Below are 15,519 nucleotides of genomic sequence, written 5' to 3'. Positions count from 1 at the left end.
AGATTGTTTATTCTTCAAAGAAGTGGAGCAGCGGAGGGTACATGCAGAACTGGACATGGGGTATACGTACCATATGTTAATTAAGATTCTCCCAGGACTCTTGAAACAGGAATGTATGTGTAATTTGCATAATACTTATTAGAGAATAAACAATGCAAACAGAACTGGTAAATGTGATACAAACAATAACACATTCAAGCAGACGCGTCAGGCAAGAAGCTTTATGGCAGAATGCTGTTTGTGATGGCAGGAGAGGGATTACTTTCAGTTTGGTGTTATGTCTGCTGGCCAAGCACCGCTTTCCTTGCTTGTCCTGACAGAATAACATTGCATTCATTAGTGCTATTTCTGTGCTATGGTGAACTCTAAAGCCTGACTGAAACTATTCTAATAATCATCCTTTTGCAGAAGATCACCCAGCTGTTTTACAACTACTCTTTCGAGAATTTTTTTAATTAAATGAAGGTTAAACATTAGCCTGCAGTTAACTGAGACAGGGGGATCAAGTAAAGGTTTAAGTAATGGTTTCATTAACATTGCCTTTAAAGCCTGTGGTACATAGCCCATTTAATAAAGAAAAACTGATCATATTTAAAAGTGAAGCATTACTAATGCATAACAAATTGTTGAATGAGCTGATAATTGAGTTCAGTCACTGTGATAACGCTTTCTTGTGGTGTAATTATCATTATGTGCCTTTTATTGAAGATTGCTTCAAGAGGCAGTGGCACCGTGCTTGGCTCTGGGTTGGTCTTGGATGACACCATCACATGGAGAAAGGGTGAAGTACTCGGCAGGGGCGCCTATGGCACAGTATGTATCCTAACTTTTGATAGCACACAGCAAAAAAAAAAAAAACTGAACAAGAACTTAAAAAAAAAATTGTTAAATTACTGAGAATTACCTACTTTTGCCACTGTGTGTTCATTTAGGACTAAATGAACTACTAGAATTGACCTTCTTTGACATTTTCTCTGACATGAAAATTTGCTTTTCATTTATTAAAACATGCACTCCAGAATAATCCTGGAAAACCAAAATCATTTACAACAGCGGGTCTTATTGCCTCACATTACCAGGTGTACTGTGGCCTGACCAGTCAGGGTCAGCTAATAGCTGTGAAGCAGGTGATCCTCGATTCCTCGGACGCTGATGCCGCTAAGAAAGAATACAGTCGTCTGCAGGGGGAGGTGGAGTTGCTTAAAACCCTCAGACACATCAACATTGTTGGCTTCTTGGGTACCTCGCTTCAGCAGCATGTGGTTTCCATCTTCATGGAGTATATTCCAGGAGGCTCCATTGCAAGCATCATTCACAGGTTAGTCTGAAATATCTTGTCTGTTTTTGAGCCCCAGAGCTATCACTTCTGGCAAAATAACTGTTCTTCAATAGTGCCCCGAGTACAAGTTATTATCTGATGCCTTCAGATTTGGTCCACTGCCAGAGCGAGTCCTGGCTCTGTACACTCAACAGATCCTGGAAGGGGTGGCTTACCTTCACGTGAACAGGGTGATTCATCGAGACCTGAAGGGAAACAATGTCATGCTAATGCCAACTGGTGTCATCAAACTCATAGACTTTGGATGCGCACGTCGTCTAAGTTGTATGCATCACACAACTTGCAACAGTGTCGACCTGCTCAAGTCTGTCCATGGCACGCCTTACTGGATGGCACCAGAGGTACACTGGAGTCAAGTCATTTAAATAAATAAATAATCTGCAAACATTTACGCTGCCATGAGACCTCAACTTTAGTTTTTAGACATTTCTGTCTTCTCGCTTCAGATTATCAATGAAACAGGATATGGGAGGAAGTCAGACATATGGAGTGTGGGGTGCACGGTGTTTGAGATGGCCACAGGGAAACCACCGCTGGCACACATGGACAAGATGGCTGCCTTGTTCTATATTGGGGCTCAGAGAGGGTTGATGCCTTCCTTACCAGACAGTTTCTCAGAAAATGCAAAGGATTTTGTAAAAATCTGCTTGACAAGGTGAGATGTAGTGAAATGATTTTTGTTTTAAAAATGTATTAGTTTATTTCACAAGCTCACTTGCATGCCAAAACAATTTCTGATTTACTATATCAAGCAGGTATGAGACGTGGTGATACTGTGTAGGTCTAACACAGAAGCAGAAAATCCACTGTACAAGTCTATATACTTGACTGCTTTTATTTTATTTTTTTAACCATTTCGGTGTTAGGTGACATTAATGGTTTGAAACGTGCCTAAAATTTAAGGTATCCTGTGCACAGGTTTCAACATGGTGGGCATGTCCATTTATTATGTGCAGTCTGTGGTTACATGCAGAAGGCATTGCATCTTTTATTTCGTTTACTTTTATCTAATTTCATTGTCTCTCTAGTGACCAGAAGCTACGTCCATCAGCTGACCAGCTGCTGCAGCATTCATTCATCCCCACAAATGTGACGTGAAAGAGGAAATAAGTGCCGCGATCAGACAGGACTGTGTTGTCAAATTAAAAGATTTCACTGAGTTTGATTTATACAACTCAAAACATCAAATGGTCTTTTGTGACCCTGTGAGAGCTTACTATCTATTCAGCACTATAGCAGTAGTGCCAATGATGGGCAGGATGAAAAAGAACAGTTATGAGAAGCACTTTTGTATACAGTGATATGATCTATAAAATGTGAATTGCATGTAGGATTTTTCCTTCCTCATACATGTGCCATTTAGTTTTTATGGTATTTTCAGTTCTAATAAAAATAAATAAATAAATGCATCATCTATACTTTAGCCCAACCATCATTTTTCAGTGACCCCCATACCTTTATATCGAATCACAAAGAATTCAACATTTAACTGTGTTTAAATATCATGCCACTGGAAAAAACACAGCATGTCTCAAATTTAACTACAAATCAGTACCGTACAAACTTTTTATTTTGCATTAAATGACAAAGACCACCAGGACTTATTCTGTGTCAGGGTAGTGGCAACATTAAAGTTTATTTGGAATTTTGAAATGAAAAGTGGAGAAAAAGGATGTGAAGAGTAGCTTATGTTCTATAACTGCAGTAATCCTGTGTGCCCGAATGCAAATCCCCAACCAGGGTACAATATAGCCTCAGCCTAATTTGTATTTTGCACATTCTTAACATAAAACAAGTAACCCGGTCAGAAACAGAGAAGATTGGATCATATCAAGAATTTACAACGGAAGAGTGTTTAATGTATGAAAGGGATAATAAAGCCGTGTCCAGACACGGACAGGGCTGCAAACATAATAAAACCAACTGAATAAAAGAAAGTCAATGATACACAAAAACTATGAAGCACGTCTACATTGCAGATATTTGAGGTCACCTACATATCAGGCAGGTCAATTTGCCTGTGGCCAATTATTCACAGCTAAATGAAAGCGAGCCAACAAGTGTTTCATCCTGAACAGTACCCTGTGACTCAGTGACTGAACAATGGGCATTTCCTTTTTTATCTAAAGGGCTACAGCTTTATGTCATGAAATGTCTGATGCAGTTAAAATAAAAAGGGTTATGTAAACTTTAATAGCACAACTACTGTCCTTGCCAGCTTAATTTTTTTCCTTGTTGAGGCACAACCTTTGGCATCCAGCTTCAAGTCTACTTAAGAGGTCCAAAAAAATATTTTGGTACAAATTGCATCGCTCTTATGTGATAAGTAGGTGTCGGATGTGCCAGTTGCTGAGGGAATCAAGTAATATTCTCTGATGGAAACCTACAGTACATCACTGTCTCATAGCAAGGCTGCAAGAAGCACACACCACTGGAATGCTTCGATCATTTACCCGATGATGCCCACTCCACTGATCAACAAAATAAAACTCTTTTATAGGTATTACAATAATCTTGTTATACTTACAAGCAGCTCCTAACCTGAGTAGTCATGGTATAGCTTTTTTTTCTTTAAACATACAAAAACGTATGTACATTTATCTCCATTTTTTGTAAACAGCAAGTTAGCGCTCTCCTTTCAAATCCCTTTGATTGAAACATGCAAATCATACGCACAGTACTTAAGTATAAAAAGAAACCAAGACAAGAAAGTAATTTAGGAGATGAATTTTAAACACCTAAAAAATTGCATCCATCAACAGTACTAAATGGAATATCAGCAAACTGAAGTCATCTCCACCTGGCCACCATCTTCCTCCATAAAACCACAGAAATGTGATTCAATGAAAATTACTTCTTTAAAAGAAAAAAAAAAAAGGAGGAAGAAAAATAAGGAAAGTGCACCTTCCTTGCTTTTTATAGAACTTGTAATACTTGTGTTTTCTCATATGGAGATCTGACATGTAGGGAAAGAACTTCTCCCCCCGATGGAAACAAACTTTCCCAAACACACAACCACCTTTTACACGTTCCTAGACCCATTTGAGGAGGAAGAATAACAAAGCAACAATTCAACACAATAACAGAAAGAGGACTGAGCACCAAAGCCCAGAGATGTGACAGTCAGGAAGCATAATTTTTCATCTTTCACATCTCAGAAGCTGAGAAGTCCAACAATACTCTTTTTTTTGCAGATAACTTTCTGCCTTTCAATAAAGGGTTTATCATCACATAGAGTTTTTTTTTTTTTCTTTCTCTAGGGCACTTAACAAAGAGGTGAGCATAGTCTTTAAAGTTTGAACTGTGTGTAGTTTGTTGCCATTTTCATGTGCTGGCCATGGCTGCAGAGGGGTGGACTCAGTGTCTCTGCTCTCCCACTTCATGTGGCGATTCACTAGGAGGAGGGTACTGCTGAGAGGTCCGCAGCCCACCTGGGTGTGACAGGAGGGGAGGAGGAGAAACGAGAATAAGGAGAAGGAGGAGGAGGAGAAGGGTGGGGTGGAGGTAGGGAGGGAAGGAGGTTAGCCATAGAGCTGCAAGCCAGATGAGACACACTGCAGTACAGGAGAGGAGCAAGGAGGAAAAGAGGGGGAAGAAAAAGATGAAGTACCTGCAGCACTAGAGCCACCCTTGGAGATTTTGCTCACTTTGGAGCTAGCAGTGAAGGATGAGGCCGAAGGGTGGTGGTTGTGGCTGGCCTCTGGATATGCCCTCTTGCGTGATGAAGATGAAGAGGTGGGCCCAGGAGGCCCATGTGTTGTTCCTTCCATGCTGATGAGTCCAGGAGGACCTCGCAGCAGGCCTATCCCAATGCCTGAGCCCTCTGTAGCTCCGCGGCCGTTGCCACTGTGTGTGGGGGCGTGACTGTGTTTATGGTGGCGATGGGGGTTGTGCTCTGCCCCACGATGTTTCTCTTTGCTCACCATTGGGCTGGAATGTTTGCTTTTGTTGTTGTTGGTGCCCATGGCTTCATCTGATGAGCTGTGACGCTCAGAGGACGACACTTTAATCTTCATTTTAAGCTCATCTTTGCTCATCTGTTGACTGGTTTTATCCAGCTGTGAACCACTGCTGGATCCCGGCACAGCTAAGCGAACTTTAAGCGAACTTTTGTCCCGTTTGTCACTGTGATGGCGTCTATCTTGGCCCGAAGATGAGGAGGGCACTTTCATTTTCATTGGGGAAGCTGTGGCGCTGCCACCACTGCCATGGACTGTTTGTTTTCTGTTGTCTCCTTGGCTCATCATGGATGGTGCATAGCTAGAGGAGGACAACAAATCCCCCCTTACATCACAGTCCATTACTCCACCATGCTGTTCCTGCCTACGTTTCTGCCCAGAGGCAGCCAGCTCTGCAGCATGTTTCTCTCTGTATTTATCCAGTGACAGCTTCTGAGCTGGAGACGGCTGAGCTGGTGGAGGGTAACCAGACTGAGGTGCTAGTTGATGCTTAGCAGCTCCACTCCCACCAGCTCCCTTTTGTTCTTGTTTGACTGGGTTGAAATCTATTTTTTCAGTCTTGTATACCATTGGATGCTGAAGCAAAGAGGAAGCAGAGGTTTGCAAAGATTCTTGGATAGGGATGCTGAGCGGTTCCTGTTTTATACAGGTGGTAGAGTATCCTTGCTGGCTCTGGTTGCCCTGGGGCCATTCACTGTGGCTACCTGGATTGTATGTGGTGGCTATGGAGTCTAGAGACAGAACTGCTCCACCAGACTGGCTGAGCATGGGCATAGGAAAGGTAGAGCCTGCTTTGGAAAATCCTGGGTTGGAAGAAGGAACGCCAGGAAGTGAGGCATCAGCTTGGTCCTGGGCCAATGAAGGTCCAGGAAATGAGTTGTCAGTCATCTGGGTGTTTTCAGTCTTAGGCTTTTTGGCAGCTTGCGTTGCCTGCAGGACAGAAAATAAGGCTGGTATGACTTTGGTTTTTGTAGCTGTAAGATGATGGCTAATGTAACCCACATCAACTACGCACTGCCACATGACCTACGTCAGCTGATATGAGGTCCCTCTCCTGATTTGCTGCATAAGATAAGACCTGGGTATGAAGGAAGACTTTTGGCATTTAGCTCCTGCTGTGGCTATAAGCATGAATGGCGTCGAAAACGGCGTGGGAAACACGGCTCTTTCCTTCTCTCAAATCAACCATAAAAATTGTAGTAATTCAGCAGTAAGTGTCTCGAACCTTTGGCGATAGCAATGGCAGCTGGTCAGCTGTTTCTATAATTGAATTCGCATTATTTTTTATAGTTTGCTTCGGTAACGATTGTTTCCGTACTCTCTAGCTTATGTAATTACTTAAACATGCTCTTTTTGAAACAGTGTACACTTGATTATTCTTACTTGTTGGCTTAAATTCGGCTGTGCTGTCTGTTAGACAACTGCCTTTTTTCATGCCGTTTCCATATTTGTTTGTTGCAATACTACCTGAACATAGCCTGAGGTGTACTGATAAAGCTATGTACCTAAAACAATTAGCAATTTAAGTGAACTATTGCACTTTTATGAAATGTGATAACGTAACCTAAGGAGGAACTCCTGAAATCGAATCTTTAAAATGAACTCTAAGAGGTTCCTCTAAAAGGATTAAACCAGGACTTCAACCATGCTGACTTATAGTCAGTATTCCCCAGATTTGAACAACATATTAACTGTGCAACAAGGGAAAAAAAAACAAACAAACAAAAAACACACACAACAACAACAACAACAACAACAACAAACAAAAAAAAAAAAAAACCAAAACACACACACTGGATAAAGCCTACAGTAACATCCAAAAAGGCCACAGAGCAGCCCCTCTACCACATCTAGGTTTGTCAGACCACATGTCCATGCTACTGATCCTTGCCCCCCACCCCAGTCGTGTTGTGCGTAGTGCCGACACAGGACAGTTTCCAATTTCATTGTACTATTGTACTAGGTATGACTGTGCGATGACAATAAACAGTTATGTTATCTTATCTTATCTAAAAAGGGAGTCCCTTCACTGGGATTTGAAAGACTTTTTGATAATGAATATTCAAGCAGTGAAATTAACGTAAGCAGATTTATTTATTTTGTGGTTGTACTTATTTTGTTCCACTTCCCCTCAGGTCTTCAGCAGCTACATTGTTCTCTTAACAAAGTTTCTGTGTCAAGTCTCATCATTCACACAATCTGGGCTCCATAAATAACCTTTCCTTCTGCGCATCAGTCAGTTACCTCTACTCAAACTAGCCCTTTAATAACTGTTACACAAACTGGCAGCAATGCTCAATGTGGCAAGATTTCGGCTGCAGTTCTCTAACAGCACCTACATGAAGTATTTGCAATTTAAAAACCTGCTGCCAATACTGCAAAAATAAAATATAAATACATTTATGGCTAACAAACAGGGCAGTAAATCCAGCCTACCCTCCAGTTGCGTATCCTCTTTAGTCGGCTGGGTGTTTTCTCCAGAATCTGCAGAAACTCATGGGTCAACTCTGAAAATGCAGGATATGCATGTTGTTAAAAAAATGCTGATGTTACTTTTAAAGCCGTTACTTCTATAAACTTGTCCTTGGTTAAGTATGCCTACAAAACAACCAGGAAAAGGACTTAAAGCAAATTGCAAGAGATTACTTTGAATTAAAGGTAAAATTCAGTCTCACCATCAAGCAGCTCGAGAGTGACAGAGTTGTCCACATATTCCCACCAGTGTTTCCCATCAGTAGAAACCGGGATCTCCCAGTTGGACCACTTGCACGCCAGATGGATGCACACACAGGCAATCACTGTGGGCTTGTACTGGAGGCAGAAGGTAGTGAGGTGCAGACTGCATGTTGTGTGATGGTAAAGGCACATGAGTCAGTTGATTCAGTGCAGGTGTAGTCGGGATCAGTCCCACATGTGGACAAAGGAGAAAAACAAGAGGGGGCCGACAGCTTTAATATGATGTTGGAACAGGTTGCAAGACTCATTGTTTTCTAATAGTGTTCATGTTAAATGGATTTTATAAACTAAAAGACTTAATACAAGTACAGCTGTATGGTTGCAGGTATGATAAGGAGATAATTCTAATCGTGTCTAAAAGTAATAAACGTGTCATAAAAATGTTATAAATCAATTGAACAAACAAATTTAAATATCAAGAACAACACAAAGGTAGTGAAGTAGGGAATGACTCCACTCATAGTATCAGAAGTTCGCCTTTTTTGTAGGAGCTATCATTGGACATTTTAAGTGTACCGAGGCCACAATTTAGATCTCTGCACAACATCTCACTGCTAATGGGACCTTAATCCATAATCAAAAAGCCTAAAGGAAGACAGTTGACTTCATGGTTAAATTTAACAACATTTTAATAAATTATTAATGCCGTTGTAAGGAGAAAAACAGCTATCAATAACTTCTGCATCGGTGCATTTTAAACACTGCAGAGTGTACAATGTCTGGAATCTGTCTAAATATTGTGACGATAACCATTATCAAAGCCAATGCTTTATATGCTCGCTCTCTATATAAATGTATATTTAACCAATTCGACTGAAAACAAATCTAATGTAATCCTTATTATTGAGTCAAAATAAATCGGAGTCACAAGTTTTCTACATTTGAAGTTCCAACACATTTCCACCACTCACACTCAGCATCCAGACACTGTAAACTGAAGTTTCAGAAGACAAAAAGACAAAAACAATTTCCTCTACCACCAACATTAAAAACCCGTTAAGGACCCGGTTTTTCACCTCAGAAACATGGCATGTCCTTTTGCCCTTACATTCAAAAAACAAAAACCACACGCACACTAAATGATTTGATGAAATTAGTTCCGCATCATATTTGGGTTTTTCCATAGCAGGGGTAAAGTTGTGCCAAGCCATGCAGTAAATGGTACAACTGTTTTTCCACTGCACCACACAGCAATAATAGTTGTTTTCTTGCACCACTGATAAAGATCAATAATGCAGCGATAAACACATTCCATTTGCTGAAACTTATCTGCTTTTCATGGAAGAGAGCAGTTTACCACTGAAGAGCTTTTAAAATACAGCATCCTACAACAGCTAAGGTTTGGTTTTCATTCGCAGAAAACGAGTCCAACTATTGTTAAGAGCAGCTAATAACCAGTAAAATGAAACGCTATCAACACAGGAGTAAAAACTAAACACCTTTTTCCATTAGTACCTACTTGGATCGAATCGCCACGGCTTTCCATTAGGTCATAGTACCAGGTACTAAAGTAGTGCCTGCTAGGCCGAGTTCCAAGCTATCTGAGCAGGTACTAAATTGTGATGCCGTCAGACTGCATGGCACCGATTGGCTGGTCAGTGGTGGCACTCGAGTCATGAGAGCGTCTCCTTCACAAAAATCAAAACCAACCTTTTTGAAACCTGGCAACGAAGGAAACGGCCACCAAAAAACCCAAACAAAACAACAACAACTGATCCTATACTGGAACGCAGTCGATCTGTGTTGAGCCGATGCGAGTAGGTACTAATGGAAAAGGGCCTTAAACTCCAAACCAGATGGATTCAAGTCCACCAAGGGTGAGAAAAGCGCCATTCAAGTAGCAAAAACTTCAGTTCCTCAAATGGACCCTTGAGTTTGGCGTTCTCTGCATGACGCGTGTCGCCTCTCAGACAAACTGTCAACACCAGCGCTGGTGTAGGAGAAGAAATCAAAAGCAGAAGCAAAGAGATCATCTCCCTCTGCACTCTGAATCAGAGTTTTTGTGTGGATACATATCAAGTTTCGGCAAAAACCAATACGATCCTACACTCCCAATTCACTTACACAGTAGAGAAGCAGGGCTTTAACTGGGTGACTAAAAAAAAAAAAAAAAAGCTCAAGCCAAAATGAAACTAGAAAAACATTTTTCACAGCACTGTCACAGTTATATGACATAATCATGTAGCTGCTGAAGACCTAATTTAGTTATTAAACTTATTTCAAACTTAATTGAAAAGTCTACTTTGGCTACTCTTGTGCTCTCTTCCTACCATTGCAATATAATGCTGCTGCTGCTGGCAGCAATATTATTTATGTAAACTGTCATAAATGACAGCAGCTCACTGGAAAAGAAAGATGGAAAACATCCTTCATTTTATCTGCACTAAATGTTGCCGCCTGCAAGATGCAATAACCGCTAAACATGTTCTCTTTCTCTAAATTGTCATAAACATCAGTATCGCAAATTATGGTGATATATTGTTGAGGCTGTGTCGCTCACTCCTACCCTGCTGTAGGGCTGTAGTGGAAATGCATGTCAGGATTGCTTGACTTAGCATGGTGTGGCTCAAGTGGACCAACCTGGGCTAATGGTAAAACCCTGATTTTTTGCAGGTCCTTAATGGGTTATAATTAGCTTTTTCTTAAGCTTAAATCAACTTTGAGCTAGAAGTGCATTTAATGACAAGCAAACATTACAAAGGCTGAAGATATCTAAAGAGATGATACATTTTGAACAGATTCATATGAAAAACAACATTTTAAGAATTAATCTGCGGTACTTACCGGAAGGCCCTCTATGAGAAATGTTTACATCTGTGAAATCTTTAGCTGCTATTCAGGCTACCAAAGTGTCTTTCTTTTAGAATTATGCACTTTTTCGCAACCGAACAAACGTGTGGGTTTCAAGCGCACCACTACACTTCACATTTTGCATTCAACCCATCTGTGCCAACACGTGGTCCCTTGTACAATACACCGCACTGCAACTGGGGCCGGTAACGCTACAAGCCACCACGTCCCGCTACCTTGGAAGAAGGGAGGGGAGCTGAGGGGAGGAGGCAAGCGTCCCAACAACCACCAGCGCAAGTAGGGCCGGTTGGACACTGAAAGGGTACCCTGCATTACAGGAAGCTATGGTGTGCAGTCAAAGTGCAACAAAGAGGGGCAGGATAACAACCTGTTGGTAGCCATGAAATAGGAAGTCTGTGCCAGATCCTTGCTTGCTGTAAGAGAGGGGAAAAAGACAGAAGGAAAAGAAAAATCAATTTTTCGGCAAACCAAAATTATTTTATCATTAATATAAGGACAGAATGTCAAGTTTAGCATTTAAGCAGATTTCCAACACACTAATTAAGGCAAGACCGAGACTGAATAAAAACTGAGCTAAGCTAGTCCAACATTTTGGAAACTTAAAAGCTGTAGTACGTAGAGACTAATAGAGCCACTACCAAGGTAATACAATAGGGCAACAGGGAATGTAAAGACGTGTTTGTAACTGGACATGGATCGTAAATTTGTCCTTAGTCTACACCACAAAAACAACCTTTAGGGCAAACAACAAATGTAATACTACCCCTTATAGACTATTGTATAATAAACAGTGAAATTAACATTTTGTTCATTTTAAATTGTATTCATAAACAAGTTTGATTTATATGTCATGTGCACAAAGTAGAATGGTAGCAACACATTCCTGGATGACAGAGAATATTAATGTTTTGGTAGTTTTTTTCCTGCACAGAGGAATTTTTGGCAACCTAAATACAGTCCTTTTGTTAAGGGTTTCACTAACTCGAGTATAATAGGAATAAATGTTTGTCAAATGATCACAAATGCCATGAAGATGCATATATCATTATGAAATAGGGTGCAGGCTAATTCTGAGACAGGAAAATAACTGTGTAATTTGAAAGTTAAAAATAGAATTTCAGCTCATAATTATGTCTTATTTTAAGAATACTCCAAACTCGGAACACTTAAATGCACAGCTCTGAGTGGTGATTTCTCTCTCTTTGCTCTCATCTGCTCTGCAAAGGCTGCATGCATTCTGGGCTACAGTTTAGTCAGGCAGACAACTCATGCTCTGCATGAGGGCGAACGCAAAATCCACCAGTACTGGAGCAATTTATCAATATCAAAGGCAGCTACCGTTTCTAAACAAACAAAAGTTTTAGACAATCATTAATTTGTATGAGGGAAATTTAAAGCTACCAGGTTGTTGTTGTCAGTAATCTAGCCTGGTAGTATTAAGATTAACGTTTTTTTTTTTTTTTTTTAAAGGACACATTCTGTTGATTTTATTAGAAACAAAGATAAATCTGAAAACAGTTTCTAGCTGAATTTTTGCAGTTCTTGGTTTATTAAAGAATACAGTTATATTCTAGTTGTATGAAATAGTAATATCTCAAAACCAATTTCATCTCAGTCTTGCTTTAATAAGTGTTGGCCGTTTATGCTATGTCAAAAACAATAATGTGAAGGAAAAAACAAAAACAAAACACAGGGTTAAGTGTTTTCACGTAAGCATTAAATCAGCAAGGTTTTCTTCCCCCTCCCCACCCACATCTGAGGTGGGATAAACAAGAGCAGAGGGCACAAAGAGCAAAGAAGGAAGCCTCTACCTCGCACTAGCTGGGTACATTTCACCACATCAGTGTGTGGGTGATCAATAGTTATTTCAAAGCCTGGAACAAAATACATGACAGGTGAGTTCAACACAGACATAGCTGGGAGGTGACATGTCATTTTGTGATTAAAAAAAGAAGAAGAAAAGAAATGGTAAAAAAGCAAGTGAATTTGCAATCTATTAAGATTAGTACACATCTGTGTACGGTTGTTAAAAGTAGATGTTGGAGCTTGATACTGAATTTGGGTAAATTTAAAGTGAGACTTAATTGACTTGTATAAACAGATTTTCCACGATTGAAGCAGGAGAGCACAAACTGTTCTAGTCAAACCAGAGATGCATCAATCCAATACTGGGATTGGTATCTGTCCAACTGTGACTCAAAAAGCTGGCGCAATATCAAGGCTAATGACCCCAATCTACACCCAATCTATTTGACTACCTCGTTCTGTCTCACAGACGTGTGATGTAGAAGCCAGAAGGATGATTGTTCGGGGGCACTTGTGGGGAAGCTTTTATGTAATGTACAGTATTTGCAGTTACATAACATTTCTCTAGTCTAGGAACAAAAGGAGAAACACGCATGACTGTAACATAGAGCTATGTGCATTTTGAGCTCAAATAGTGCTATAGCAAATAAATGAAAGAAATAACACCAATAAATCTATTTACCCACAATAAATAATTAAATGTTTTGTGTACGTTTTCATGTAACATTTTACTAATCACTGCAGATCCACAAAATGTAATTTATCTAGGGTACTCCTTTCTTGGCTCTTGTTTTACATATAATCTAAGAAAGTGATGTTTAAGATTAATCTCATGTTGCCTAACATTACATTAAAAACAAACGAAAAACTATCCCAAGTCTCTTCCTAGTGAAGAATGCATATTTCAACACTAGTATAAAATCACTACAAAGTATCAGCAGATACGCTTTAGGTATCACAAATGGGAAAAGTTGGATCAGTGCATCCCTCGTTTCAACATAGAATTTTGCAATTAGATAGAAAAAAAAAAAAAAAAAAAGAATCAGTGCCACATTCGTAATTTGCATTAGCAAAAAGGGAATGACATGTCACCTTTACATGATTCACTGAAAACATGTATGTGAAAACAACCATATGCAAATAAAACATTTCAGTCAGCAGGTTGTGATAAACAAATTCATCAGTAATCAATAGCACTACTCCCTTACTTATAATTAACCAATGATATTGACAAACAAACTGCTCTCAAGTCATCCACTCCAGTCACCACTACTCACCCAGGGTCTGCAGCACTATGGATTCAAGTATCACCAGCTCTTGAGCTTGCTGGAGGTATGCCTGAAGTTTGATAGACAGTCATTACAACACAACTGTAATGTGTCTATTAATCTAACCCCCTAACATCTGATTGCAAATGGCCAAAACTCCAAACCGAGAGGCTCATTACACTCTTACTGCAAGCCTTGATGGGTGTATTTGTTTTGTACACACCAACTGCAGGCCAGTGCAGAATAATCAGAACTGTTTTACAGCGTAGGGAAATGCGGCCCATCCGCTTTAACACAGGCAAACCATGACCACTGAGACAACTGGAAAGAATTTTTTTTAAACAATACAATATGCACAGATGCCGATACTTACATTACTTTTTGTGTCTAGAGGCGGTTCTTGGGGGTTTAGGCAAGCATGTGCAACTTTGATTACATGTTCGAGTTTCCGAGGTTGCTCTTCCACTTTTGCAGCCAAGAATAGGGTGGTTGGAGAGATTATCTGTATAAAAATTAAAAATGTAAGTATATCTGTCAAATCTACTCAACAGGTGGCTGGTGGTAAACAAGAGAGCTAGCTATATTAATACTTACATTCCTATGGAATTTGCTGAAAGAATGGTGCATATAAAATCTATGCATGTAAACGATTGCTGTGTTTATTGTTAATTGAGAGCTGAAGGGAGAGTCAAGGAAATATTTAAACTTAAGGTCAGAGCAAAACAAATGCTCTTATATTTATGTCAACATACAGTCTTAACCAGCTGAAGGAGCCGATATACGTCAACTTTCTCAACTTTTTAAAAAAAATAAACGGCAATTTGACAGTTTATAGAGTAACGATTCGCATCTTATTACCTTTAAATAATGGCCTAAATAACAAAAATCACCGAGTGTAGAGAGAAATCTAAAGTTTGTATTTATGTCGGTACAGCGACATAAATATAAACCAGAAGAGACAAATAATGGATTTAAAAAAACATTTACTACAGACCACACTATGGAAATATAACGTTATCCAGTAAATAAATGATTTTTTTGTGAAGCTGTGTATTTCTGTGGGCCACTCGAAGCTGCAAATTCGCTTTAAGGCCTTCAACGCGCGAACTATTAGCTACGGAAATAACTAGCATGCTATATTAGCGCGAAGCCAAACGGAAAACAATTAAGAGTGAAAGGCATTACTGTACTTAAAGGTAAAGGACTTAATAAGCTAAAATATTTTTCAAGAATATAACAAAACAAAGCACAGCAACTGAAAAGTCCCGCGTCAAGCTCCCTAACCTCAAAAGCGGTTCAAAATCAGCTAACGGGCCTAGCCAACGGTTAGTTAGCGCCATGTCTCCGTCCAGCCTGCTGGAGGAGGAGATATTTACAAAGGATACACGTTGAGTCTTTGACCCATATCTTGGATCAGGTTTGCCGCTTGCTGTCGGTAGGAGAGTTCTCGATCTGCGTCTACTCCACTTCGGCGAGACGGCGTGTTTTCGAGCTGTTCCCGGGTGAAAAACCATTTCGACGAAGACCCCCGGCACGCCGCCATTACTCTCCAACGTTCGCTTGGGCATCAAGAAAGAGGATATGACGTCAGTGTCGCACA

At 40.1% G+C, this 15,519-nt stretch overlaps 2 protein-coding genes across 10 annotated transcripts in view; one reads left to right on the top strand and one right to left on the bottom strand.

Annotated features, from left to right (window-relative positions):
- Positions 1–4,123, top strand: part of map3k19 (mitogen-activated protein kinase kinase kinase 19) — a 17,018-nt gene extending 12,895 nt beyond the window's left edge. For both annotated transcript variants that reach the window (XM_005450424.4, XM_019353026.2), the window contains 5 exons: positions 709–813; positions 1,080–1,318; positions 1,428–1,680; positions 1,786–1,994; positions 2,368–4,123. In XM_005450424.4, coding sequence (XP_005450481.1) covers positions 709–813; positions 1,080–1,318; positions 1,428–1,680; positions 1,786–1,994; positions 2,368–2,437 — 876 coding nt within the window. In that variant the 3' untranslated portion in view covers positions 2,438–4,123. The remainder of the gene's footprint in view (positions 1–708; positions 814–1,079; positions 1,319–1,427; positions 1,681–1,785; positions 1,995–2,367) is intronic.
- ccnt2a (cyclin T2a) lies at positions 4,052–15,519 on the bottom strand. 8 transcript variants are annotated; one of them, XM_005450426.4, is made up of 10 exons: positions 15,305–15,519; positions 14,514–14,595; positions 14,293–14,421; positions 13,929–13,989; positions 12,657–12,719; positions 11,213–11,258; positions 7,974–8,137; positions 7,735–7,805; positions 4,950–6,228; positions 4,068–4,770 (listed from the first exon to the last, which is right to left on the bottom strand). In XM_005450426.4, exons 1-10 carry the CDS (start codon positions 15,460–15,462, stop codon positions 4,697–4,699), a joined length of 2,127 nt encoding a protein of 708 aa, XP_005450483.1. In that variant the 5' UTR covers positions 15,463–15,519; the 3' UTR covers positions 4,068–4,696. The 8 variants fall into 8 exon arrangements, with proteins under 8 accessions (XP_005450482.1, XP_025759896.1, XP_025759897.1 ...); XM_005450425.4 differs by having other exon boundaries at positions 4,052–6,228; XM_025904111.1 differs by lacking the exon at positions 12,657–12,719 and having other exon boundaries at positions 4,052–6,228.

Source organism: Oreochromis niloticus, linkage group LG16, assembly GCF_001858045.2.
Source record: "Oreochromis niloticus isolate F11D_XX linkage group LG16, O_niloticus_UMD_NMBU, whole genome shotgun sequence".
In the NCBI taxonomy this organism is placed as follows: Eukaryota; Metazoa; Chordata; class Actinopteri; order Cichliformes; family Cichlidae; genus Oreochromis; species Oreochromis niloticus.
The sequence above is the reverse complement of the archived record's forward strand: the minus strand, read 5'-3'. Positions and strand labels throughout refer to the sequence as shown.